This window comes from Mustela erminea, chromosome 12 (assembly GCF_009829155.1).
Source record: "Mustela erminea isolate mMusErm1 chromosome 12, mMusErm1.Pri, whole genome shotgun sequence".
Taxonomy (NCBI): domain Eukaryota; kingdom Metazoa; phylum Chordata; class Mammalia; order Carnivora; family Mustelidae; genus Mustela; species Mustela erminea.
The window spans coordinates 29,856,033-29,881,965 of NC_045625.1; the positions used below are offsets into that span (position 1 = coordinate 29,856,033).

Consider the following 25,933-nt stretch of genomic DNA (forward strand, 5'->3'; position numbering starts at 1 on the left):
TAAAAAAAAAAACAAGCTGAAATCATTTGTAAGAGAACTGAATAAGTCCTGCTTCACTTCAAGGATGAGAAATCGGACTTGGCATCATGATCAGGCTCAATGGCTCCACTTCCTGGAAAACCCCTAAAGAAACTTTGCTTTTAAAGTTGATGCTCCCATAGCTTAGTCTATTCCACCAAGCGTGTTCATCTGTAGTAATTTCAGCAGATTGGACCTATAAGCGAGGGCTCGGTTCGGCAAGCTCTTGTACTCACCTATGAATCTTATGATCCTTCGGAGTAAGGGGTTCAGGTAACAGCATTCTCCGGTCAGTATGGTTTTCTCCTGGGCAATCAAAGATTCTCTGGTTGACTTTATGAAATACATGGATATCTCACCAATAAAAATCTGGAGAAGGAATGTTTAAGAAATATCATGTTGGAGAGAATGGTCTGATAAAGGAGACCAGTGACTTTAAAAAACCAAGAGCAAAACCCAAACTTTTGAGGCTCCAGATCCTTTTAAAAGATGTCATGCTGTAGGGAGTGGGGTTTAATTAGTAGTTTATATTTACTTCTTCAAAAGAATTAGAGATGGCAATAACTGATCATTTTGGTGAGGTTTCAGGCAATTCTATCAAATTCTAAATTCTTATAAAAACACAAGTTGCCATAATAAATTATAATAGAATCTATGATAAGGCTCACTCCTGCTGGGAATAAATTCTTTTAACTGAATGGGTGAGCTGCAATGCTGAGAAATGACTGGGACAGTCGTATGCCCAACAAGGCATTATAAGTACACATCATGATGAATTATGACTTCGTTATGTGGCAATACATTATTTACCTGATAAATCTTTATTTGAACATGTTGGTCTGAGCTATACTTCTCATGTTGTGAACTGGCTGACTGTCCCTTCTTTATAATTGGCATTTCTCTCATTATCTGGAACTAATATGTATGTAGTACCACATTAATCACAATGCCTTTGTGTAGATCGTTTCTTGATTACGCTTCTTGCACTCAGGGTGGTGTATTCCTATTTAAAATAAGGAGGTAAGTTGTCACCAACTTACCATCAGTAAGCTGTCATCAACTTACCACCAACTCATCATCAACTGAGAATCATCAACAAAGAATAAAGTTAGTAATTACCACCATCTATTGGTAACTAGGTGTCAGGTGCTTCATCATAGTATTTTTCATGCTCAGCAGATCCCTAGTGTAGGCATTATTACCCTTGTTTTACTGGTGAAGAAAGTTCAGGACTCCCCCAGAGCATACAGCTAGCACGTGGAATCACTGGGACTGGTTTCCATGACGCCTAAATTCCAAAGTTCACACCTTCCACCGCATCATATGCCATTTTTATTTTTCTCATCCCAACTTTGACATTCCCCCAGAAGAATGTGACCTTAGAGATGTTTTTTGCCAGGCACACACTTATGGTGTTAGATAAACTTTATCACTGTGTAAGAGTTCCCCTTTCCCTCATATTCCTCCTGTCATTACGGAATATCTGTTTAGATGGATAAAGACGACAACATCATGAGTGGCACATGGGTGTGGAAACTGAACTGTAGAATTGTAAAACTGGTGTCATTTACAGGTATTTTCTGCTTTACAAGCAAGGAAACTGAAGGACTCGGGGACGTGGCCACACATGGTCAGACAATAACAGAGGCATCCCTGAAATGTAGCTGTTACCATCACCCCGTGTGTCCATGTTATCCTGGTTGCACAAATATAACATCTGTGGCTCAGACGGGTTAAATAATCTGTCCAAGGTCAGGGCTCATAAGTCACAAACCCCAGCTCTGAAGCCAAGAAGACCTGGTTCCAGAGCCTTCATGTTCACGACTTACGCTTTTACTTGGAAGTGACTCAAGAAAAATGGTTGAACAGAGAAGTCAACACAAGTCAAGTGGAGTGTGTTTCAAATACTGAAAAACTCAGATGCTATTAAAATACAGGACAGAATGGTGTTGTGGACATAGAACTGGAGGCCAGTCAGAATGGGACAGGACACTGGCAGGAAGAGACGGGACTCGGGGTCTGACGGGTGCACAATGGCGCGTATCACGCTGGCAGATGCTAAGGATGGCTGTTCAGGCCTTGCACTTTTTTGTGCCTAATGTCCCTTGGAATTAACAATGCATTGATGCTCTGCCACGGACAAATATTTCAATAGCTTTAAGAACTCAGCCCGCCCTCTTTTCTAGGAACACCTATCTCTGCTAAAATAAGGTGCCGAGGGGTTTTGTTTGTCCTGACTACACATGATGGAACTGCACTGCCGTTCTTTATCTTTGTGAACAGATGGGGAAAAATTCATGCATGCTTGAATACGTGAAACAGTATTTCCTTGAGGGAGCTTTCTCTGATTCCACAGACTAGCTCCAACATTCTTGTTATACATGGATTTCTTACCTTGTGTTTCTCTTTTCTATTTCATACCAGAAATGGTTACACATTATTATTGTTGTTGTTCTTTTTCATGGGATGTCCTGTCTGTCTTATTTTTGGTTATACTCTCCCAGGGCTTAGCCAAGTGTAAGGTACAAACTAGTTATTCAATGCTGAATGAATGAAGCATATCAGATTAATGAAGGTCTTTTGGAATACAAGTTGAATGAGGTAGATTATAAAGAACACAAAACAATATCTGCTATGTATCTTTCCAGACCCAGTGAAAAGGTCACTACCCTTCCCAAAGCCTTTGCCAGTCCCCTCAGGAAAAGAGGGACCCTGTCTTGCCATTGTCTCCACAACACATTATAAAGATCTCTATCCCGACATCTATCCCATTAACTGTAATGATTGTTTGTATGTCCTTCTTCGTTTGGCTATGTTGTCCTTATAGGAAGGACTTCTGCCATTCCGTGTATGGTGCTTAGAACAGGGACTAATACATAGTAGGCTCAATCAATATTTGTTGAATGAATAAAAGGTTGAATCTTTAGGAGACCTACTTAGAGATAGAATCCTCTGACCTTAATTTCTCTGAAGATGAACAATGCAGGAAATTGACAATATGGACAAGAAAGCACACAATTCTCGGTGTATTGCTTAAGATGAAATAAAAACCAAGGGCTAAGTAATCCAAAGTGAATTATCTCTTCAAACTAAATTCACTCGTACACTCTCTTTGCATCTGATAGTTCTGGAGAGGGAGCACCCACTCTGCCAGGAGTTGTTTTAGCACTGGAGGCAGAGACGTGAACATATATCTGGTGTGTATGAGTAAGTAGGGAGGGCACAGAATACTAATAAATACATCATGTAATGTCATGGAACGACATATGATTACAAAGCAACAGGGAAATGAGATAGAAGGTGATAACCACATAAGGATAAGCGTGAGAAGAAATGAACATTGCTTGCCTTAGCCATTTCAGAAGCCCAAAACATTCTTTTTCTATAGGAAAGAGATGTGCGCATTCTAGAAATTCTCTATTTAGTGACGCTTTCTACTACTCACACATGAGGGCAAAGAAAGCAAGAAAATGTGTGAGAGAATCTATATACACCCTATTCTTGTTAAAGATACACATGTGCATACACACATACCTGCATAAAAATCTCAACAAAATCACTCCAAGTCGTACCAAACCAAACCAAACTTGTCATGCAAAAGGGCATGGGGCTCAAATAAAATATCCACAAATCCTAAGACCCTCACATCAAAGGTAATAAGCAATACAAGAATTGTTCCTATTGGCAACATTATTAAAATTCCAATTAAGGTATAAAGCATAAAAGAAAAAAAAACAGAGCAAGGACACTTACTATACTATATACAATACTGGGAGTATGTTAAGTGATAATAAATGTTTACATAAGGAAGAAAGGAAGGAAAGGAAGAAGGAGAGGGGGGGAAAGGGGTCATTTTATAACTACCAGGTAGGAAAATATTCCTGGTCTTCAGTTAAGACTGTGATGGACATAAAGGTTGCTGAAGAAGCAGCCCAGCGCTCAGGCTCCAGTGAGTGGGCTTTGTGGATGTTCATTTCTCTGTATTTTACCGACCATACCTAAGGTGTTATTTGTCCATCTACTGGATCCCCTAGTCTCATTTAGGGCCTGATTATGCTTGGAGAGAGTGAAAGAATTCTGCTTGATAAAGGAAAAGGTCCCTCTTCTTTCCTGCTAGGCCTCCAACCCACACTGAACGCCATTTTGTACAAGGCGGCAGGTTTATGACTCTGGTTTTGGGAGTGGCTGGGTTCCTCCATCTCTGTCTCTGCCACACACTCTGCCTCTCTATCCCTCTGTTCAGAAAGCGACTGGGACATGTGGGACTCTCCAGGTGTTTGGCCCTGGCTGTCTTATTATGGCCTTTCTGACTGCTGGCTGACAAACATTATATCACTCACAGCAAATGAGAATACCCTCTGGCGAGAAATGACCAAGGCCAAGTTCTAGATCTGGCAGTGGATGAACTGCAAATGAATTTCATTGGTGCATTTCTTATCCCCCAGCTATGCTGGCTACAACCCCACGTGACATAAGACATTTAGAGAACAGTAAATATACTTTAAGTAATGAGGATAACTGTTCTTTGTTGATAAAATTGTATTTCAGATATATAAACCCAAATGGCAAATAAGTAAATAATCCTGGAATGTAGTTCATCAGTTTGGTGTGTTTTAGTTTATTTTTTTTTTGACATTTTATTTATTTATTTGAGAGAAAGCAAAAGCTAGAGAATGAGACAGAGCATGAGCAGTGGGGAGGGACAGAGGGAGAAGCAGGCTTCCCGCTGTGCAGGGAGCCTGACATGGGGCTCGATCCCATGACCCTGGGATCATGACCTGAGCTGAAGACAGATGTTTAACTGACTGAGCCACCCAGGCACCCCACCGTGTGTTATCTTATAGACTTCACTTCTTCAAGGAGATCTGGTAAGTGAAAAATAAGTGATATAAATGCAAAATATTTAGGGGACAGTTTTTATATTTCAAAATAAAAAGAGTTTGCAGGAAATAGTCGTCACTGGAAGATGTATTACAATCTCATATTGTAAGGGGGATTCACTGCATGTTATATGTGGCTGTCACTAAAAAGAGCATCTAGAAACTCTGGAATTTATGTTTTGAGCTCACACACATGCTAGCTGTGGCTCTGGTACTTGGCAAGATCAAAATCATTGCTGTTTCTTGAATGTGGGCTGTAGTGTTGAAATCTCAGCTCTCTCCTCCTTTGATGTGTGATTTTGGGCAAGTAATTGAAATTTCTGAGCCCCAGTTTTTCTTTTTTTCATGACCTTGAAAAGGAGGGTAATAGTTATACCTGAAAACAGTTGTGAGTATTAAAAATGTACGTCAAAGCATCTGTAGGTGCTCAAGGAATGTTTGTTGTCTTTACTTCCTGGGCTATCTAGACAAGAATGTCTGTTGAGAATGGTTTAAAAAAAAAATCACTGTCTCTAGTCCTGCAGTAAGGAAACATGTTATGACTCTAGCTCTGCTCTGCCCCTAACCAGGTATTTGACCTTGGACCAATTGCTGGACCTCCCTGGGCCTCAGTTTCTCATCTATAGGACTAGAAGACCTCTCCTGTGCTTTTCCAGCTCCAACATTTTCGCCTTTATGATAGGAACTGACAAGAGAGTGCTGATTAAGGGAAACTGAAGTCATATAATTGGGTTGTAATCTCAGTTCCATTTGTTAAACTCTCCAGGGCCTTATTTCATTTTGCCCTCACCAAGTCATCTTCCTTTCAGCAAAGTGGGTGCAACCCACTCCAGAGTCATCCTGTTGCCTGATACCTCTGTCACCTGGGTTCCTAAAGGACGGCAGAGGCTGGAGGCCCCCTCTCTGGGATTTCTGGGTATTATACTCTGAGGGAGAGGAAAGGGTTCTTTGTATACTTCCCAATATTAGTGTCTAAATATCTTCAGGGCTTTCAGTCCCAGGGATTTTTGGATGCTTCCAGTATTCTCCTGAGAGGCTTCTATATAGTCCTGAGCATTTGCAGGAAAGGCAGGCATGACCTTTGCAGTAGATTTTGTTTAGTGACCCAGGAAATTTAACATGTACAGACTGTGCTGCCAATTCTGATTGCCAGCATCTTCATGTTCTGCTCTAATCTTCCCCAGTGAAGGCCACGGACAACCCAGATCTGCAGAGGCATTCTGGTCCTCTCAGGTGCTGAGCTCTGGTTGGTTCAAGAGCTCTTGATTTCTGCTTTAATTACATCTAAGTGTAAGTAAGGAATTCAGCTCTAGGGACTTCCTATGCCTTTTACAAATCACGCCTTCAGTGGAGTCAAGGCCATCTGCATGATGGCATTTTGAAAACTGTTCAGCAACTGGGATAATAAGTGTTTATGGATTGGAGGCTCCCTACTGGTGTGACTCCAGGTGCCACATCTACCCATTCAGAAGGCAGTCTTCAGTTGACACCTGTTATAAAACGTAGTACCAAAAAAGTGGTATGCTATATTTCCGAAGCACAGTAATCTCTTATCCCTTTTTTCCTGGACAGTGGATATCAGAAAAATTGGAATTTAAAATGGGTTAGGTAGTATACTGCTCTCAGTGAAAAGTAAAATGCATAAGGAAATTGACCAGCATGTATTTTTAGGCAAAGAGTCTTTTCAAGAAGCAAATTATCAAAGCTCCTTAACAATGATCAGCAATCATTAAAAGGGGCATCTCAAAGACGGTAAGCAAGTCTCCCTTCAGGATGATGTGAGGGGAAGAGACAATCTGTGAGAGAATTTAGAGCACTCATGTGCAGCATAGACAGAAGAGGGGGGAAACACATTTTTTTTTTAAGTTAAAAAACAATCCACAACCATTACCTATAAATGGGTACCTATAAATCTTTCCCAGGAAAAAAAAATGTCATTTTAAAGACTGAGGGCATTAGCATCAACAGCAGCAAAATCATGTCTCATGATTAAAAAAAGCAAACAAACAAAAACAAAAAGGAAGTCATGTGATCATGTACGAAAGGGAAAAAGATGTGAATTATGAAGTGCTAAAAGGGGCTTCAACGGATGAGATTGTTCAGAGCCTGGAAGAGCAGGTTCAGAGGCAGCGCAAGGGACCACAATGTGTTCTTTGTCTCAGCAGCTGCGACCCACGTCAGCCAGCCAACAGACTTGCGTGCAGTGAGAGCCCACTCTGTTCCACACTGTGCTTTGGGCTTTTATACTCACTTCAAGAGCTGACAGCCCGGAAACCCCCCCAAATGAAGAGTCACAATTTCCTCCAAATTGTGCCTTTCTATCAAATTGTGTTAGTCTCTTCCTTTCCTAGGAAATTCGAGCTTAGTCTTATATATGCATGCGTGCACGGCTGCATGCAAACTGTGAGCTGTTTCAGAACTCACACGCTAGACATCGAAAGTGCTGTTGCTTCAATACTAAATACTCCCCTTGTCACTTTGTTGGGAGGCCAAGGAAAAGGTTTCATAGCCATTTTCTCATGCCTTGCGGGGCTGGCACTGAGGTAAGATAGAGGTAAATCAGATTCTCCACTGAGTTAAATCCTCTTATCCAAACAGACTCTCTGCCCTGGACTCTGAGTGTACAAGTTTCCTCAGGAGGCCAGAGGCAGCAGGCACCCAGGGTTTCCACACTGGTTAGTATGCACTCTGCAGATTTCTTGGAAGTGCGGGCTACTGCTTTTGGCTGAACAGTTCTGGACACAATAAATCCCCCAAGCTCTAACCTTTCCTGAAGATCTGAGACAGCCATGGCCTGTCCCTGTGCAGTTTATCCCAGGAGGCTTTGCCTCAACATGATGCTGATCTCTTCTGACAGCAGCGCACAAAAGGAGAAATAGGAAATGACAGGGCAAACACTCGGCAGAGTCTTTTCCCTTGTGCTTTTCCTGTGCGTCCCCGCAGCCGTGAATGGGGCTGTTAATGCCCATCCCCAGGGACAAACAGCAGTGGAAGGTGCTGGGTTTTCCTATGGCTAACGTGCTTGAGAATGCACAGAAAACCGGCATGCAGGTTGAGCTACTTCTTTGAAAACTGACATTAGTTAATATCATACAAGTCACCCCAGAGGGTCTTGCCTTCCCTCTATTCCAGCGAAAACAGGAAATGGGTCTAAGGAAGGAATAAACGATAACAAAAACTCTATGCTGTTCTGTGAAAACCTGACCAGCCACAGAGTGTAAAAATCAAACTCCAGAAAGAAAGTTGAGACTTAGGGCTTGGGAACATGACATGTGGAGCTTCCCAACCAGAATATCTTTTTTTTTTTTTTTTTTAAATAGCTTTCATGGAATGTTAGAACTGGAAAGATCTTGGAGATCATTAGCCCAACCCCTCCTTTTTTTTACAGATGAGAAACGGAGCCTCTAGAGGGAACATGACTCACCAGAGGTCACACAATTATCGGAGGCAGAACCATGACTGGGATCCTTGCCTCTCCTGATATACTCAACCTGAGACCCGCTGACTGCAGCGTGAAGGGAACAGGGAATGCACACTCAGAAACGGGCTGTGCGAAGTTAGAGACTTGGGATCTTGATCCCCATAGCCCAATAAAGGCTGCTCTTGGACAAGCCATACCTCCCAAGGATGGGACAGAAGAATTGAATACAGTTCCTTCCTCCCAGGAAATGTATCTGGGTATCAGAAGAGTTCTGCTCTGTAACCCTGACGCTACTCACTTATTTTCAGGTCCTGGGGGACAATCAAGCACTGTCGGCAGGGTTCCAAAGCCATGCAGCTCTCTGCCATTAACCTGTCAGCTCTAATCAGCCTTGGCTTCTAGCAATGCCCCTCATTTGGGAGCCAAAGGAAAGTGGAACCAAATGGGCGGTTATCTGTTCAGTCACCTCCAGAACTAGCTGGACCTTCAGTGAGCCATTTAACCTAGTTAAGTCTCAAGGTTCTCAGAAATGAAGGGAACTGGACCACATCCTTTCTCTATGTTCTTTGGGGTGTCTTTTCTATTTTGCTGGGATGCTGGAAGGACAAATTAGGCAAAAATCTACAGAATATAAATAAATAAAGATGTCATGCTTATAACCCTCACTTATGGAATATTCCTCAGCTTATATCTTAGGGACCTGCTAGCATTATTGGTCACATTGTTCACCCAGGGAAGCAAAGAAATGGAGAGGGTTCCACTTCTGAGAGCCAGAGTAGAACTGCGAGTTCTTAGTCCTCAGTTCACTGCTTCTTGACCACACCCTTTGACTTCCCAGTGGAGCAACTGAACCCCATGTAAATTTGTGTCATTTGGGGAAAAGTAATCAATGGAAGAGACAGGATCAAACTTTGCAAACAGGAGAACAGTTTCTGCTGAAAATCCTAGAATGAAAGAACTACCATTTTTGCCCGGGGAGATTCATCATCAAAAACTATCATTATTGCCCAGGGAGAACATTCTTCACTAAGTTCTGTTTTCCTATTTTTGTTTTGTTTTGTTTTTGTTTTTGTTTTTGCTTTGTGTTTTTCTTTATTAGAATTGAGTTTCAAGTCTAATTAGAGATTGGTCATTTCACAACTACTGCCAGAAGAACTAGAGTATACAATGTTTTAAAAATGTATCTTTTGATTTGAAAATAATACACATTCATGTAGAATTTGGAAATGAATATATAAGTATAAAAGAGAAGAAAAAATTAACTGTACCATTAGCACTCATAGATAATAGCTGTGAATTTTTAGTTATTTTGTACTAGTCTTTTTATATATAATTATAAATGTGGGATTATCTTGCAACACACAGAAGGTATCTTCTTAGGGTCATTAAATAGACCCACAGACAACCACATGCTACATTTGGCACTGGTCTACTTGGAAGGAACCATAGCTTGCCAACAGGGAAGCATCACGTGCTCCTCTTCAGCACGTGTCTTCACAGTGGTCCAGCAGAGCCGTGGAGCTCAGGTGCAAGAGACCATAGACACATCAAAGGATGCAAGAGCCACTGTGGCTTACAAGCCCCACACCCTATAGAAGTCAACATATGGTGCAGCAACTCCACAGGCATAGCCTTCAGGGTCCTACAATGGCTGTGCCAAATTTCCAGAGTCATTGCACTTAGAAGTCATAGCACGGCACCTCCTTGGGTAGTTATAGTCCTCGGAGTCTGGGTGCAATTCACCAATCAGGGGTTAATCTTGCCTAGCAACACAGTGGATACATACCACTTTTCCCTTTTCTAGGGAAGTGGACCCAGAAAATTAAAAGAAAGTCAGATTCTCTTGTGAAAGGGAGATAGATTTTACATGCAATACTGTACACATTTTTTTAGCCCTTAAAAAAATCTTAACATTATATCAAAAGCCTGTTTCATTGCTATTAAAGGTGTTTCAAAAACACAGCTGTCTCCTAATGTATTTACACAATCCTCTAGGACTGTGTATTTAGCTAGTTCCAAGGTTTCCATTGAAACTACTGTTGACATGAACATCCCTAAACACAAATCCTTATATTTATGTAAAACTGATTATTTCCTTAACGTGAATTCAGGGACTGGAATTAATGACTGAGTCTGAAGTTTACAAACTTTTAATATATCTTACTTCAATGAGAACTGTGTGAAGTTTCTGTACCTTCAACAACACGTGTTTCTTTAAAACATTTGCCAATTTTACAGAAAGGGGGAAATACTGTCCTTGTCAAAATTACTTCTCTTTGATAATGGATAAGTATAGAAATGTTCAGGCACACAGTCAATTTACTGTTTTGTTACTTGTCTATTCTTGTCTTCTGTTTTTATTTGGGAAGCTCATTTTTTTAAGGAAAAGTAAATATTAAGGATATTTACATTTGAGTCATAGATCCTATAAACTTTCTGTGGTCTTTTTCTTGGTTAGAAATGCTTATTTTTAGGTAGACAAGTGTATCAATCCTTTTCTATATGCTTGCATCAACTTTCGTAAGATTGTTTTTGCTACCGAGTGATTTTGTGGGTGTGCATGCAGACTTTTTAAGTGTTTAAAATCCATATTTTTCTTGCTTTGTAATGTGCACTAAAAAGCCTTCCATTTGTTTTTAGGCTCTGGGACATTTTATAGAATTATGGAGTTTGAAGGAATTTTTACAGCTACATGTCCTCAGTACCATTTTACGAGATAAATTTTAGATATGTTTAAAAATTTATTGTTTTTATTCACTATTTTGCTTTTCTACATCTTTTTAGGGCATTGTTAGTAAATTATCTTTTCATAAAATATTACCAGTTTTTTTGAGAAGAAAGCATTTACTGGCAGAGACTTGTAAATACAATTTATTTTTTTAAGGTTTTATGTATTTGAGAGAGAGAGTGAGTGAACGAGCAAGAGAGAATGCACATGAGCCAGGGAGGGGCAGAGGGAGAAGCAGACTCCCCACTGAGAAGGGGGCCTGATGTGGGACTTGAACCCAGGTCTCTGGGATCATGACCTGAGCCAAAGACAAATGCTTAACTGCATGAGCCACCCAGCTGCCCTGTAAATACAATATAGACTTTTAAAGGTTCATGTATTTTTGCTTATACATATATATGTATATGTTTTAACTTTTTTTTACTTCTGCTTTTCTTATATTAGACTATCTAGAGGGTTGAACATTTTACTTTTCAAAGAATCAGCTCCTGATTTTATTTGTTAATTCTATTTTTTTCTGATTCACTAATTTTTTTTTTGGCCCTAATTTTTCCTAATCAGTTTCCCTTGCTTTATTTAGGTGTTTTTTTTTTTTTTTTTTTTGGATGGAAAAAAATCTCTCTAATTCCACTAAGTAATTATAGGAGAACCTAGGCAATGATATATATCCCGGGACTAGGAAGAAGAGAGGAAAATACATTAGTAAGTCAACATATCACTCAGAGAGATGTCTGAATACCTAAGAAAATGATATGCTTCTGAGACAAAAAGACATCAGGACATGATTCCGGAATAAATCTACTGCAGTTCCTGGGTTTTTAAGTGGAATCTCATTCTCTTCAGGTACAGGAAGTTGGTCTGTGATCCTGAAGAGGGTGAAAAACAGTTTCTAGCCAGGTTCTTTGTTCCCCTACTTCTAAACACTTAGTACATGCCAGACACCGTGCGGAGTTATTCGAACGAACCGTCTTATTAAAATCTCATGAGCGCTCCATGAAGTAGGGAGTCCTGTTATCCCTGTTTTACGGTGGGGGGAGAGGGGGCAACAGAGTGATTCACCGAAAGTCACATAGACAGGATGGGAATCCAGGTGTATTAGACGGCAGAGCTTGTATTTTTAACTACCGCAACACACCGCAGTTTTATCACAGCTGACCTTAATTGCTACAGCATCGTCTTATCATTTAAAGGCATGGCGGGGTGGGGGGCGGGCCTTGTAGAGCCAAGGATCAATGATCAAAATGAAATTAAAGTACTATGACTCATTATGCCCATATTCTTTCTCCTCAACATTCTATTCCATTACTCATCTTAAAGCAAGCAAACATTGACATAGAAAATACTTGAACTGCATGTCTGAGCCATCGGAATATTTCTCAGCGTGGCAGTCAATATTTTTATTACCAAAAGAGGGGAAAGGAAGAGGGTAGGGGGGAGAAGGGGTCAGAGCTGGGGGGAGGCAGCTCTTAGAAGAGATACGGGGAAATGACAGCGGAGATTATATCCCAACCAATCTGACCTTGTAGCCTGTTCAGACACAGAAAGGTTTATCTTAAAACACTCACAAAGTCATTTTTAAAATTGAAATTAAAATGTCTAAGGGTTCAAGCCCTTTGCTGGATAACACAGATCTATTGAGTTTAGGCTTTTGAAACAGTTTCTTCTGAGAAGGGTCCTGCCAATTCTTTTGCCTCCTGAGAGAGAAGAATGAAATAAATGAAGGTAAAGTTGTAGCTGAATTGAACGTGATGTAATGTGAACACAGCCAGAGTCACCAAGGAGGAATCACAGCAAACTTCAGGTCAAGCGATTCTCGCAACAGCCCAGTCTGGAAGTTCAATCAGAACAGCAGGAGACGAAGGCCCTGGGGAGTCTGTTCCACTCCGATCTGAGTCTTTAAATCAGCGCCAGCATTTACATTCGAGACCTCTCTTGAATACCACCCACAGCATATTCCCCCCCCACACCCCCGAGAGCACAGCGGCTACTCTTCACTAAAGTACTAGCCAATCAAGCCTGTTGATTTAGAACATTCCACTTACTTACAAAATGCATATATTTATATACATTCAGACGCCAAAAACAAAAGCCACCTATAAAAGACAAGGCCTATTTTAATGAGTTTTTTTTTTTTTTTAATACAGAGTTACATTCAAGGCTTTGGCTGGAACAGGACACCCCAGTAAGGCTGCTGGTGAATGCCCAGGAAGGGAGGAAAAAGGAGAAAAGGAAGACAGGAAATGTTATTTCGGATCTGACAGTAACGAAGGAAGTCTATTCTGTACTTACAATAGCAGTTGGGGTGGCAGCCAGCACACAATAGAGCACCAGAGGGGTGATGAAGCTTTCTTCCTCTGTCCCCGGGTAAGGCTTCATTAAGTCTCCGTCCTGACAGAAGAATCCTTGGATATGCACCTGAAAAGTGTCAGTGCATTCGAAGTAGTAGGCAAGCAGCACTGTCCCAGCCATGATGACAAGCTGAAAATACAGCATGGCCACACAGAGACATTAGCAGGACTTCGGAGCAGCGCTCGCCCCGCAGAACACACTCCCTCCATCACCCCAGCCGCTCTCCTCCTTTTGGTATTGGCAAGTGTGTGCGTGCCTGCCTCAGCACGCTCTGGGCTCGGGGAGTGTGTGCTTGCTTGTCTGCCTCGTAACATCTGTTATAGAAACCTTCCAGAAAATAATGAACAGCTCCCATCGGAAAGGCAGACCACAGCAAGGCTTGGAGAGAGACCCCGCTTCTGCTGGCCACCCTCTCAGAGGATGCTTGGGAGCCAAGGCAGTATTTCCAATCGGGACAGTGGTGAAAAGTCAAGGGGCAGTGGCATAAGAACTGGCAAGATGTAGATTTGAGAAATTTCATAAAGTATTAGAGATACTTACCTTCTTACAAAATATTAGAGGCAGGTAAATCATGAATGAATGAACAAACAGGAAAGCTGAAGCCTAGAAACGTTAAAAGCCTAGAACCACACCCTAAATTACTAGCCGAACACATGGTCCAGGAATCCTAGACCAGGCACAGCTGTCACCTTCTCCAAAAAGGTGCCTTTATTCCAAAATGCTTTCCACCAGTAAATCCAGGGCTTTCCTGGTAACATCTTATCATAGACACAGATCCTTCATAAGGTTTAGATATAAAAGGGGACACACTTAACCTTTCATTTCGACTCACAAATGTCCCAGTTACTCACTGAGGTTTAGATGTAGCCTTTGGGTATGAGAAGTTGAGGGAATATGAAAAAGCCAACATTAGTTTTCTTATTCATATTTAGAAACACTAAAATGCCAAATAAGATGGTGATAAAGGTAGATAGGAGACAGGTTTTTGAGGTTATGAAATTACAGAAAATTAAGCTGGAAGAGGTTCTGGAGATCTTCCCATCTAAACCTTTAATTCCTAGATGAGAAGGCAGAGGCCCAGCAAGGGGAACTGAGCACTGCTGAATTATCCAACAGGTTATCTAAATAGGTACTTAGGTTGAGCATCAGCAAAGCAGGGAAACTAAAATGGAGGGGGAAAAAAATTTTTTTTAAGTGTTGATTTTTTTTTTAAAGTATCAAAGTAATCATTACGGGAAAAAAATCAGATCTTGGGAGGATGTCTTTGTACATCGTTTATGGCTTAAAATTATTTTTGTTTGGAAGTACATATGGGGCAATGAGGAGAAAAGAAGGGTTTAGGAAGGCTAAAAAGTAAGAAGTTCTTATGCCAGCCTTGGAATGACTAACCCAATGTCATGACATAGCTAGTTAGTGTAAGTCTGGGACTATAAACCCACATTTTTCTGATCCCCAGGAGAACAAAACAAAACAAAACAAAACAACCCCCCCCCAAAACCCCACCTGTATCATGGGATCAAAATTTCACCCTCCACAAAAGCCTGAAGAGTTATGGGGGGGAGGCAGAGGCTCAACTCTAATGCAGAGAGGCTTCTTTTTTACCTGTTTCCTATTCATTTCTTTAGCCCCAGCATTACAGAGAAGCTCTATACTCTGGACACTCTCTGAAACCCGACAGCCTCTACTTGTGATCTTATCCCTGCAGTGCCTCCTCGTTACAGCTGAAAGCATTCAGGAGCTTTGAGCTGTAGTGTGTCTTAAACGTGAACTCCTAACAATTCTGCTAGAAGGGTCTTTGTCCTTGATCTCAACCATTGCCTCCTTTCTTTATTTCCAGGTAGGTCGCAAACCACACTTCCCACGCACCGCTCTTCAGACACGACTTATCTCTGGTTCTACAAGGGCTATATTCTGCTCTCTGGCCTTTCCTTCCCCTCTCCCCCGTGGACCTTCTGTCACAACTTCTGACCATCTAGTCATCTCTGGATACTCCCGTGTGTTTCTCTGTGCCTGATGGTATTTCTCGGTGAATTTGCCACGTGTAAATCACCAGGGCTCGGGGTCAGCCCTCTCTGCTTTCTTTTCTTTTGAGCCCCAGAGAGGAGATTTGGGTAAGTATGAGAGAGAGGTGCTCCAAAGCTGCCCCTGCTAATGGGTGCTCCTGCTGGAAGCTAGTATATCTCGTCGAGGTCACGAAGTTTCTCTTCCTTTCTTGTTTCACTGGTCAACTGAGCTGACCTGATGGGAAGGAGCCTAGTCAGGTGACCTGAATGTTTCGGAGCTGAGGAAACACTATGATTCCCACAATTTGGGGGGCTTTCCCTCTAGGGCTGTCTGTGTCTCCTGCACAGGCCTGATCTGGGATTTCTAGACATCTCCTCCTTGTGGCTGGAAACATATTTCTGTCCCGTGGCTTCATCAGCCCTTGGGAAACAACTACTTGGAAAACAGGCAGGAAACAGCTACTTGGAGAACAGGCGGGATCTACAGGAGCTTTTGAATAAAACAAAAACACAAATGGCATCTAGCTTCCTCCACAGAGGACAAGTATCAGATTTTCCTGGACACCCCTGTGCTACCACTTTCATTTTAAAATGGGCGGGATGAAAGTGAAGTCCACAAAAGCAAAAATGTACACAGGTAAAAAGACTCACTAGAAAAACGTAGGCTGGAAACTTTTAGAACATAGAACCATCTTAACTTCAAATACATCAAAATCAACACTAATGCGAACAAAAAAGCCAAGGCCAGTATGCCTAAATTTGAAATCTATAGAATAAATCTTGAACAGCTGCCTGGCCAGTTCAATCCTGGAAGCAGCACTGAAAGAGAATGGAATGAATGTGTGAATTAGTCAGTTGCGGGGCATTAAGTAAGGAACAGAGAGCCTCGGAGACTCAGGGTGGTATGGGAACGTGGGAACTTGGGCAGCCTGGTGGACAGAACTGACCCAGAAGCATAAGTCTACTGACCCTGATCATTCTCCCTGATCAGCCAGAAACTCCTGCCTGCCGTCTTCAAGTAATGCTCAAACTCCCTGGAGAGTCTCCTGTAATGCCAGTTAGACACGTACAGAAGCAAAGCCAGAATGATTCAGATCTTGATTTCTAGGTTTCTTTTCTATGGAACATTCTCTTGGGACCACAGATTAAAAAGCAGCTTTGCATTTACTGCAGGAACAGAAACACTGCAGTGGTTCTGCTTCCATGAGCAGAAGAGGTCCGCCTTGCCACTCTGATGACAGCGCACGATTAGCCATCAGAGTCCTCCCTCCTTCCTCTCGGTCCTGGGCCGTGATCCATCACTGTCTAGGTCTGTGTCGTTGGTGCCAGCTGGCACACTTGCCTTCTCCAGCGCCATTTAGAGATGCATGGAGGGAGGCCATAATGTTGGTGTCACATGAGCAGATGGTGAGGCTGTGCCGGACCCAAGTGCTAGTGGAGGGTTGATGATACCCGTGTGAAAGGAGCAATTATGGCTGTTGGGGCGGGGGGAAGGGCCTTATGTACCACGGTTTTTCCTCAGCTTCACTTCCTAAGAATGACAATCTGGTATATAAAAACACATTAAATCCCGACTGTTCCACAAGGATTCAGAAGGCAGAAGCCAGCAATATCCAAAATTGTGCCTCTCAGGGTTGAGATCACTACCCTCCAGTGATTAGAGAAAAGTGAAGGTCACAATGAGTGATAATGGGGGCGGTCACAAAGCTGAGGGAAAGGGCGGAGATGAGAGTACACTTTCCTTGGGTCTGTAAAGTCTGGAGCAATTGTGGACATTAAATTATGACCTGATATAAGCTCAAAGAGTGGGGGAATGGGTAATGATGGTATGACTCACGACAGCAAGTGAATACGAGAATGTGTGTGTGTGGATACGTGTGTGCACTCATCCAGGAGCCTGGGAGCAGACATGAGAGGACTGGTATCTGGTCTGGAGTGTAAGGGGCATATGTGAAACTGGGAAGCCCAGTCTAGGTGACGAACTATCTCTGTTTGCTCAAGACTGAGGGGTTCCTGGGACATGGGACCTTTCTTTCAGTGCTCAAACTGAGATCATCCCAAACTAACTGGGGTGCTAGGTCACTCTGCCTGAGGCAATGAATGTTTTCCTCCCCAAAGGGTTTTCTCATTCTGGTTTTGCCAGCAACTATCAAGCCCACTGCAAATTAATCAGTCAACAACAACTGGTTGTGGTAACTGCCTCTGTGTTCAGTCCCAAACTAAGTGCTGTGAAGGTGCAGAATTTGTGATCCGGCTGGGGAGTGCTCATCAACACAAGAACCAGGCGATGGTTGGTAGATCTGTAGGAGGGTGTCAGCTGATCCCCAGCTGGGGTTCATACATGGCTGCCTGTGTCTGGTGAACTGGTGGGGGGCGGGGGAGTTGACAGAAGAATAGGTAAAGGGCTGATGGATGGAAGAGAAGGGAGTACAGGGGATGGAGAGGACAGCATGGGGTCTGTTTAGGAGACTGGTTTGAACTAAGCCCCAGGGGTATATGATCAGTTCAAAGTCAGCAGGGATAAAAGAAACTCAGCAGAAGGAGAACTGTATCAGAGCTTAGATAGTAAGATTCAGTGTGGTTGTGATGCAGAGGTAATGTCTTAGTGAGGACTTCCGGAAATCATACACATGAAGGACTTGCATGCTTTTCATATTAAGATAGAGCCAGCTAAGCACGAGTGTCTGTAGCTGCACGCAAGGGCTGGGGTGGGAAACCCACAGGTAGGGTGCTAATGGAAGTGTGAACCAAGGTCGTAAGCAGGAGGGAAAACATAAGAAAATGGATCATGAGCCCTTGTGAGACCTCCATGGGCACCTTTAGAAGTAAGCGTGACCCTCTGAGAGGGGTTGGAAGTTCTCCACATAAACAACAGAGGAAAGAGCCAAGAAAGAGGAGGAAGAGATGGTGCTAATAAGGGTCAGGATATATATGATGCATACATCCCAGGTACTCTCTAAAAACTTTACATACATTAACTCTGCTTCTGCCCAATGACTCTGCATGGTAGGTATATTATTATTTCCATTTTTCAGGTGATGAAATAGAGGCACAGAGAGACTACATGACTTGCATAATGTCACACAACTCATGGGGTGGACCCAGGATGATGACTAAATATGATGCATTTCTCTCCCCAAACTTTTGTGGCCTGCGGAAAATCAGGTCACAAATATGTCAGCATGACATTGAGTGGTAGACTGGGTACTACCGACTTGAGTGGTTTATTCAAATGTTTCCTAGTGTCAGTTTCCTTATTTGTAGGAAAGTTAATAAATAACTCATAAATATGCAATGAGGCATGTTTGTATATTCTCATTTTGTTCCAAAAAGGAGTTTTAACAACCTCCATTAAATAAAGTAAGTGAGCATTGGTGAGAACTTGGAACAAAAGAAGAAAGGACATAAGTAAGGAGACAGAATTCCAACCTGGAGTAAAAGTTTTCTAATAGTCAACACAATAGGGAAATGCTGGTCAGTTGCACATTTCACAGTATCTGTAAGATAAAACTAACCAATGGATAAAGACAAGTAAAATCTTTCTAATATAGTAACTGGACTGGAATTCTTCCTAGGTTCTTATAAAAGGTGTGATAAAGAAGGGCACAATGTGGAATACAATGGTGCTGTTTTTCATATGGGACTCCATGTCAATTCTTTTTTTTTTTAAGATGTATTTATTTATTTGGGGGGTGTGTGAGCATGGGGAGGGGCAGAAGGAGAGAGAGAGAATCTCAAGCAGATACCCCCCCCTGAGCTCGAAGCCTGATGTGGCACCAACCTCACGGCCCCAAGACCACGACCTGAGCGCGAAATCAAGAGTCAGAGGCTTAACTGACTGAGCCACCACGAGTCCCTTCCCCTGTCAATTCTTAACATAGGCTGCTAACATCACATCAAATCAAAATGCACAAAAGCAATACTGTGGGACAGACTTGAGGAGGCGGGTGTTACGGTTCAGTCTAGGTTGAACTAGAGAGATAGCACGATGAAAGGCTTAGAGTGTGGGACACGTTTCCTGAGTTGGAAATTCACTCTGCTGCTTATTAGGCATGGGATTTAAAATCTTGTGCTTCAGTTTCTCCATTTGAAAAATGGGGTAGCACAAGAATGGTATAGTAAACTGTATATTAACTGTGTATTTAAAGCACTGTCTGACTAAGAAGAATGAACCAGACTATATATACTTCAAATACTTCTTCCCAGGTATTGTTCCTCTCAGCCTAGATTTTTAAGAAACTATTAGGTGGCAGTCAATTAGAGACTATTTTCTAGTAAGTAACCTGCTAGTGAAATACAGACCTGTATTTTTTTTACTGATTTAATTGTTGAATATACTTACATGTTATTATTAGACTAGTGAAAGAACTTTAATCAGGCTCATCTCTGTAGGACAAGTCCCTTAACTTCTCCACGTCCCAGTTCTTATGTGAGAAAAGTTTGAGCTACTTTTCAAGGTTGTAATGAGAATTGAGGATATTATACATAAACATCAACAACCGTATTTGGGGACATAGTAAATGCTTAGTAAACAGTATCTCTACTTATTATTATACTCATTTAGTATCATTGACTCTTAATATGTCCCTTAGTGTGGTGGTTTTCCAAACTGCAGGTCTGAAACCATTATTGGGTTATGAAACACATGTACACAACTTCAGAGTTCAACTAGAATTCTTTTAGTGGAAGAGAACAGAATAGAATTGCATATATCAGAGAGTTTCACACATAGTAAGAGCAAGTGTTTTTATGTGAAATATGTTTAATATATAACATACAGGCAGAGGAAGTGTGTATAATATAGTATGAAATGTATTTCTTACTGAGAGTAAAACAAAAATCCTTCAATGAGGCATTATTTTATTTGATACTTATCTGATAGTGTGCAAGTTCCTTATACTTATAAGTGACTAATACACACAGGTTCAAATCCCAAATCCACTAATTACCACTGTATGACTTTGAATCAATTACATAACCTATCTATTCCTTAGTTTCCTCACCTGTGAAATGGGTAACTCACTCCTTACATGAGAAATGAGTTCTCATTGGAATGGTATGAGAACTATATGATTTAGGATATCAAAACCACTTATCAGGTACTCAACAACTGTTAGCTATTTTTTAAATTAAAACTTGAGTAGAATATAAATTTTTTTCTGAATAAGCAACAAATACCACATGCACCAAAGTATGTAAGAGAATATAAAATCATCACATTAGCCAGGACTGAATAATCAGGTAGTTTTTCCATCTACAAAATGATGCTTCTTGATAAATATTGTATTTCTACACATATGAGTTTTTAAGAGCCATGTAACTATTCTCAGTTTGTTATTTGCAAACAATACTATCTCTCAAGAAATGAAGGAGTAAAAATAAAATTATTAAGCCATTATTTAATTCTCCTTCATCAGTATATTTGATCCTTATTTGCCCTTTATAAATCATATTTTCTGAGACCGTTTTTGAAAAATTTATTTTACTGTGGTAAGAACACAATATGAGATCAACCCCCTTGACAAATACATAAGCATACTATATGGTATTACTGGTCACAGGTGTAATGTACCTCAGATTTTTTTTTAGCTTATTCAACTTACTTAACTGAAGCTGAAACTATGCCTTTTGATTAATAATTCTCCATTTCCCTCCTCAGACCTGTGTCTTTTAATTAATAGGCAATTAAGCTGTGGTTAAGAATAACATTCTCTTGTGAAATCTGGAAAACTTACAATAGACCAGTGTATGTAGGAGAACTCGCCCCCCTTCTTTAACGAGAACAAAGGTATACCTATAGGCAAGAATATGTGGATGAAATGAGATTGTTCAGTCATTCAACTAATATTTATTGAGTGCCTACTACGTGCAGGCATTGGGGGCATTCAACTGTTAACCAAACAGACATGATCTCTGGGGCTTTCTGTGGCGGAGACAGATATTACAGAGGCAATCCCAAATAAAGGATAGTAAAGACTCATTGATTAGCCACATAACAAGCTATATAACTTGAAATGCATTTACTTACATTATACTCATACGTCACCGTAGGATACTGGGTTACCCTCATTAAAAGATGAGAAAATTTAAAAAAAAAATGGAAGAAAAATAATTAAAGCTCACAGACCTAGTGAATGGTGGAGTCAGGATTTGAACCTCTGGTGCCATGTAACCATTCTTTTATACTTCAAACCTGAGTTAGCATAATGAGATAATGTCTGTAAAATGCTTAGCACATGGTACGTGTTTAATCCTTTCTCTTGTTCTTTGAGTGCTATAGGTTTGTTCTTTCCTTTTTTATTTATTTATTTATTTATTATATTTTATTTATTTATTTGACAGAGAGAGATCTCAAGTAGGCAGAGAGGCAGGCAGAGAGAGAGAGAGAGAGAGGGAAGCAGGCTCCCCGCTGAGCAGAGAGCCTGATGGGGGGCTCAATCCCAGGTCCCTGAGATCATGACCTGAGCCTAAGGCAGAGGCTTTACCCACTGAGCCACCCAGGCGGCCCTGTTCTTTCCTTTTTTAAAAAAGTTTTTATTTAAACTCCAGTTAGTTAACATACGGTATATTAGTCTCATGTGTACGATATAGTGACTCAACACTTTCATACAACATGCTTGTTCTTTTCAATGCTTTTTTACATGGCTTTGGGGTAAGATGGGGGTTACCTGAGCCCTCCCCCCCATAACCACCTCTTTCCTTTCTTAGTATTTAAAACCACTACTTTCTCCTGCCTCTGGCCATTCTTTCCTGGACTGCTTTTATTTCCTTTTTACTGTGCTTGGTTGATAAACAGTAGTACCTTCCTAGGATTTATCCTTGCCCCTCCTCTCCCTGCTCTCTTCTTGGGAGATCACATCTCTTTCTATGGATTCTACTCTTTATTTATTTATTTGTCAGACAGAGATCACAAGTAGACAGAGAAGCAGGTGGTCGGGGTGAAGCAGGCCCCCTGCCGAGCAGAGAGCCTGATGCGGGGCTCGATCCCAGGACCCTTGGATCATGACCTGAGCCGAAGGCAGAGGCTTTAATCCGCGGAGCCACCCAGGCGCCCCTCCTTGGATTCTACTCTTATATTGATTCTGTCGACCCTTCCTATCACCACTCTTGGCCCCCCTGCACACTCCCCTGACCACCAACCTTGTGGTCCACAGATAGTCCAAATGTCGTTTGGAGTTTGGCATTTCTCCTCCCCTTCACCTGCCACTTTTCTTGAGTTTCTCTATCCTGGTAAATCTAATCAATACCTTCTCAGTCACCCGCATTGGAATTCTCAACGTCATTCCAGACCATTCTTCCTTCACCCTTTTCACTCCTCCTCATGCCATCCCTGGTGAGTTGTCGGGTCTTTCTGACCACACTGCCCCTCCTATTTGTCGTATTTTTGTTCTGCCAGCTGCCATGTTCTTATTCAGGATCCCGTACTCCGCCAAGTACACTTCTGAAATCTTGTCCCACCTGCTCATGTTGCCTTTGGGATCTCAGCCCCTTCGTGCTATCACCTACTTTGCTGCTAAAGAGTTATGATCCTAAGACACATATGATTGTGTCTTGCTACTCCTCCCAAATCTTCAGTGATAGCTGTTTCAGGTAAATTAAGCAATTTTCTCTCTGTCGTACACCTTAGGCTTTGTCCTACCCAGGTTTTGGTAATGGAGAGAAAAAGCCTATCATTTGACTAGAGAACAAGCCAGTAAACCTCATCAGGCATTACTCCTCAGTTAGGAGAAAATACACAGGTCTTCCTCTCAGTCCGGGCGGCTTAGGCCTTCCTGCCTGGCCACTCTTTGAAGAACAGATATAAATATAACATTCTTGTCTTTTTGTCCCCCCATTTCTATCCTCTAGCATCAAATTTGTTATTTATTGGTGAATAATACGGAGAAATGTCAAGTGTATAATATTCTCGGTCGACACACAATTACACTAAGGAAAGGATAATTATTAAGTCTAAGTTAAGCTAAATTGGGCCACAGAATTTTCTCTTTGATCTTCTGCCATTAGGGATTTTTAAAAATTCAATGACACGGATGAATATAACAACACAAAATTGGCAAGCACGGCTAATATCAGAGAAAGCGGAATAAAAATTCAAAATGATTTTGTCATTTGAGAACATTCATTAGTGATGAATGTGATGTTCTCCAGCAAGGTTTTGAATGACTCTGGGGGCTGGTGGAGGGGAAGGCTCAGGACTCTGGCCCGAGGAGCTCACCAACCTTGCCCTTTATTGGCCCTGCACTTCCCCAGGCTGCCTCAGGCCTCTGGGTTGAGGTGGCGGGGGTGGGGGGCGGGGAGGAGGCCAAAACTCAGTGATGTGAAATGTGTAAGTAAGTGAGAGTGATGACCTGAGGAGTCAAGAGAAGGCTTCGAGGAGAAAGTTCTGGATGACTTTGATCTGCATTTTATTTATTACCTACTTAAGAGAAGTAGGTTAAGAGGTAGATGGAAGCAGTATATAAATGGTCTCTATGGTCTAAAACTCTACAGTCCTACTACCTCCTTTGTTAAAGTGAACTAAGTTGATTTGAGTGCTAGTCTCAAGCTTCTCAGCAGAAGCATTATAAGTCATTAGACAACTACTGAATACCAACCATGTGCTAAATCTGTCAGCTAGTGGTAGGAATGTAGGAAGGAAGGAGTTCTTCATTTTACCAGGATAGGAGCAAGTGGCCCAATGTCAGGTGTTTAACATTGGTTAGTTGTTCTAATTGGAGGGTGGATGGATGGATGGACGGATGGAAGGATAAATGTATGGGGGGATGGAAGGGAGGGTGGGTGGATGTTATGATGAAATCAAGAAGAGAATATTGACTATGACAGACACAGGATGAGACAGGGAAGGATTGTGTCATCAGTGATGTCCTAGTTGGTTATATGGTATTACAGAAGTCTATGGCCTTTGGAGCTTAAAGACTCAGATGTCGTACTAAATGCACATTTGCTATGTGTATGGCTTCAGGTAATATATAAAATCTCTCTGAATCTCAGTGTCCTCATACGTAAAATGGATATCGTAATGATATAAAACACTTAAATGTGAAAAGTAATATATGTAAAAAATACTGTTTTAACTCATGGCTTACAAGGTACTTGCTGATAAAGAGTTCTTGGCTCTCCTCAGCCTTCCCAAAACAGAATAAACAACAGAACCTGTTGTCTGGAAAACCTAATATATAAAGAGTTACATAAAATCAACTGGCCAACCAGAAACGCAACAAAATTTAAACTGTTACCAGCATATCAATATGCAGGGGGCCTACAGTCCTGTAGGAGAAGGGTAGGCAAACAAAATCCTGGTCTGCTTAGTTCTCAAAGATGACACAGAAGATTGGAGAAAGGAGACAGAAACTATGTTCAACCTCTTCTCAGTTGAGAACCAAAGGGAGGTGGCACTGGAAGCCATCATATCCTCATGATACAAAAGAGGATCAAAAAGGGGACCATAATTTGGAGATGAAGACCTAACTTTTGGTGTTTGTTGTCACTGACTTTGTAATCCCAGATGCATGGCTCTAGCTTCTCTAATCCTCTGACCCGCATGAGGGGAAATACCCTAATGGGAATGAGACAACATGAGAAATGGGATCAAATGAGAAGACCTGGAGAAACTCTTTGCAGATGGCAAAGGATTATCCAATATATAAAGGACCTTATAATATTAGACATACTATGCAAATATATAATAAATGATTAAGTCAGCAAAAATAAATCAGGCCAATATAAGAGATAAACAGTCAAAACTAGGCTTAAGAGGTACAAATGCTTATGTTATTGAGATTTCCTTCAATTTGAGCATACTTATGCCCACAGCCTAATTCTGCTTTATGCCCAAGGATGGTGACTTTAAGCCTGGGAGAGGCTGAACCAAGATCAATCCTCACTCTTCTTTCTCTTCATTTTATTGCAGCAGGCAGAATTCTGCTGAGACTTCTGCCCCCTAGTGTTCATGCTTGGTATGATCCTCTTTGGTGTGGGTAAGACCTATGAATAGGAATGCCATTCCTTGATTATAGTATATTATGTAGCAAAGGTGTAGGAACTATAATGATGTGATTAAGGTCCCTGATTATTAACTTTAGGTTAATAAAAGAGAGAGATTATCCTGGGAAGACCTGACCTACTAATCACTTGAGACCTTTAAATGCAATTATGAGATTTGAAGCAGTAGAAACACCTTGTTGGCAAACTACCATATTGTGGAGAGGACCACGTAGCCAGGAATGATGGGCTGACTCTAGGGACTGAGGGTCTCAGTCCTACAGGAACCGAATTCTGCCAGCAACTAGTGAGCCTGAAAGAAGACCGTAGGCCTCAGATGAGATTACAGTCCCTGCTGACACCTTGACTTCCACCTAATAAAATACTGAGCAGAAGACCCCCCACTAACTCACACACAGACTCTAACCCACAGAAAGCACGAGATAAATTCGTGTGTTTTTAAGTGGCTATGTGTGTGGCAATTTGTTACATAGCACAGAAAAGTAAAATAAGGGGGAAGTTCTCTAGGAACCACTATGAACAGGTCAGCCCC

General features: G+C 41.5%; 1 protein-coding gene across 2 annotated transcripts in view; it reads right to left on the minus strand.

Moving 5' to 3' along the window:
• The window catches only part of PLPPR1 (phospholipid phosphatase related 1), a 261,380-nt gene that overhangs the window by 29,260 nt on the left and 206,187 nt on the right, over positions 1–25,933 (minus strand). Inside the window, exons 3-4 of one of the 2 annotated variants that reach the window (XM_032306441.1) lie at positions 13,337–13,525; positions 255–387 (exon numbers count right to left, since the gene is read on the minus strand). In XM_032306441.1, the coding sequence (XP_032162332.1) occupies positions 255–387; positions 13,337–13,525 (322 nt within the window). The remainder of the gene's footprint in view (positions 1–254; positions 388–13,336; positions 13,526–25,933) is intronic. The other variant, XM_032306443.1, reaches the window with a different exon arrangement.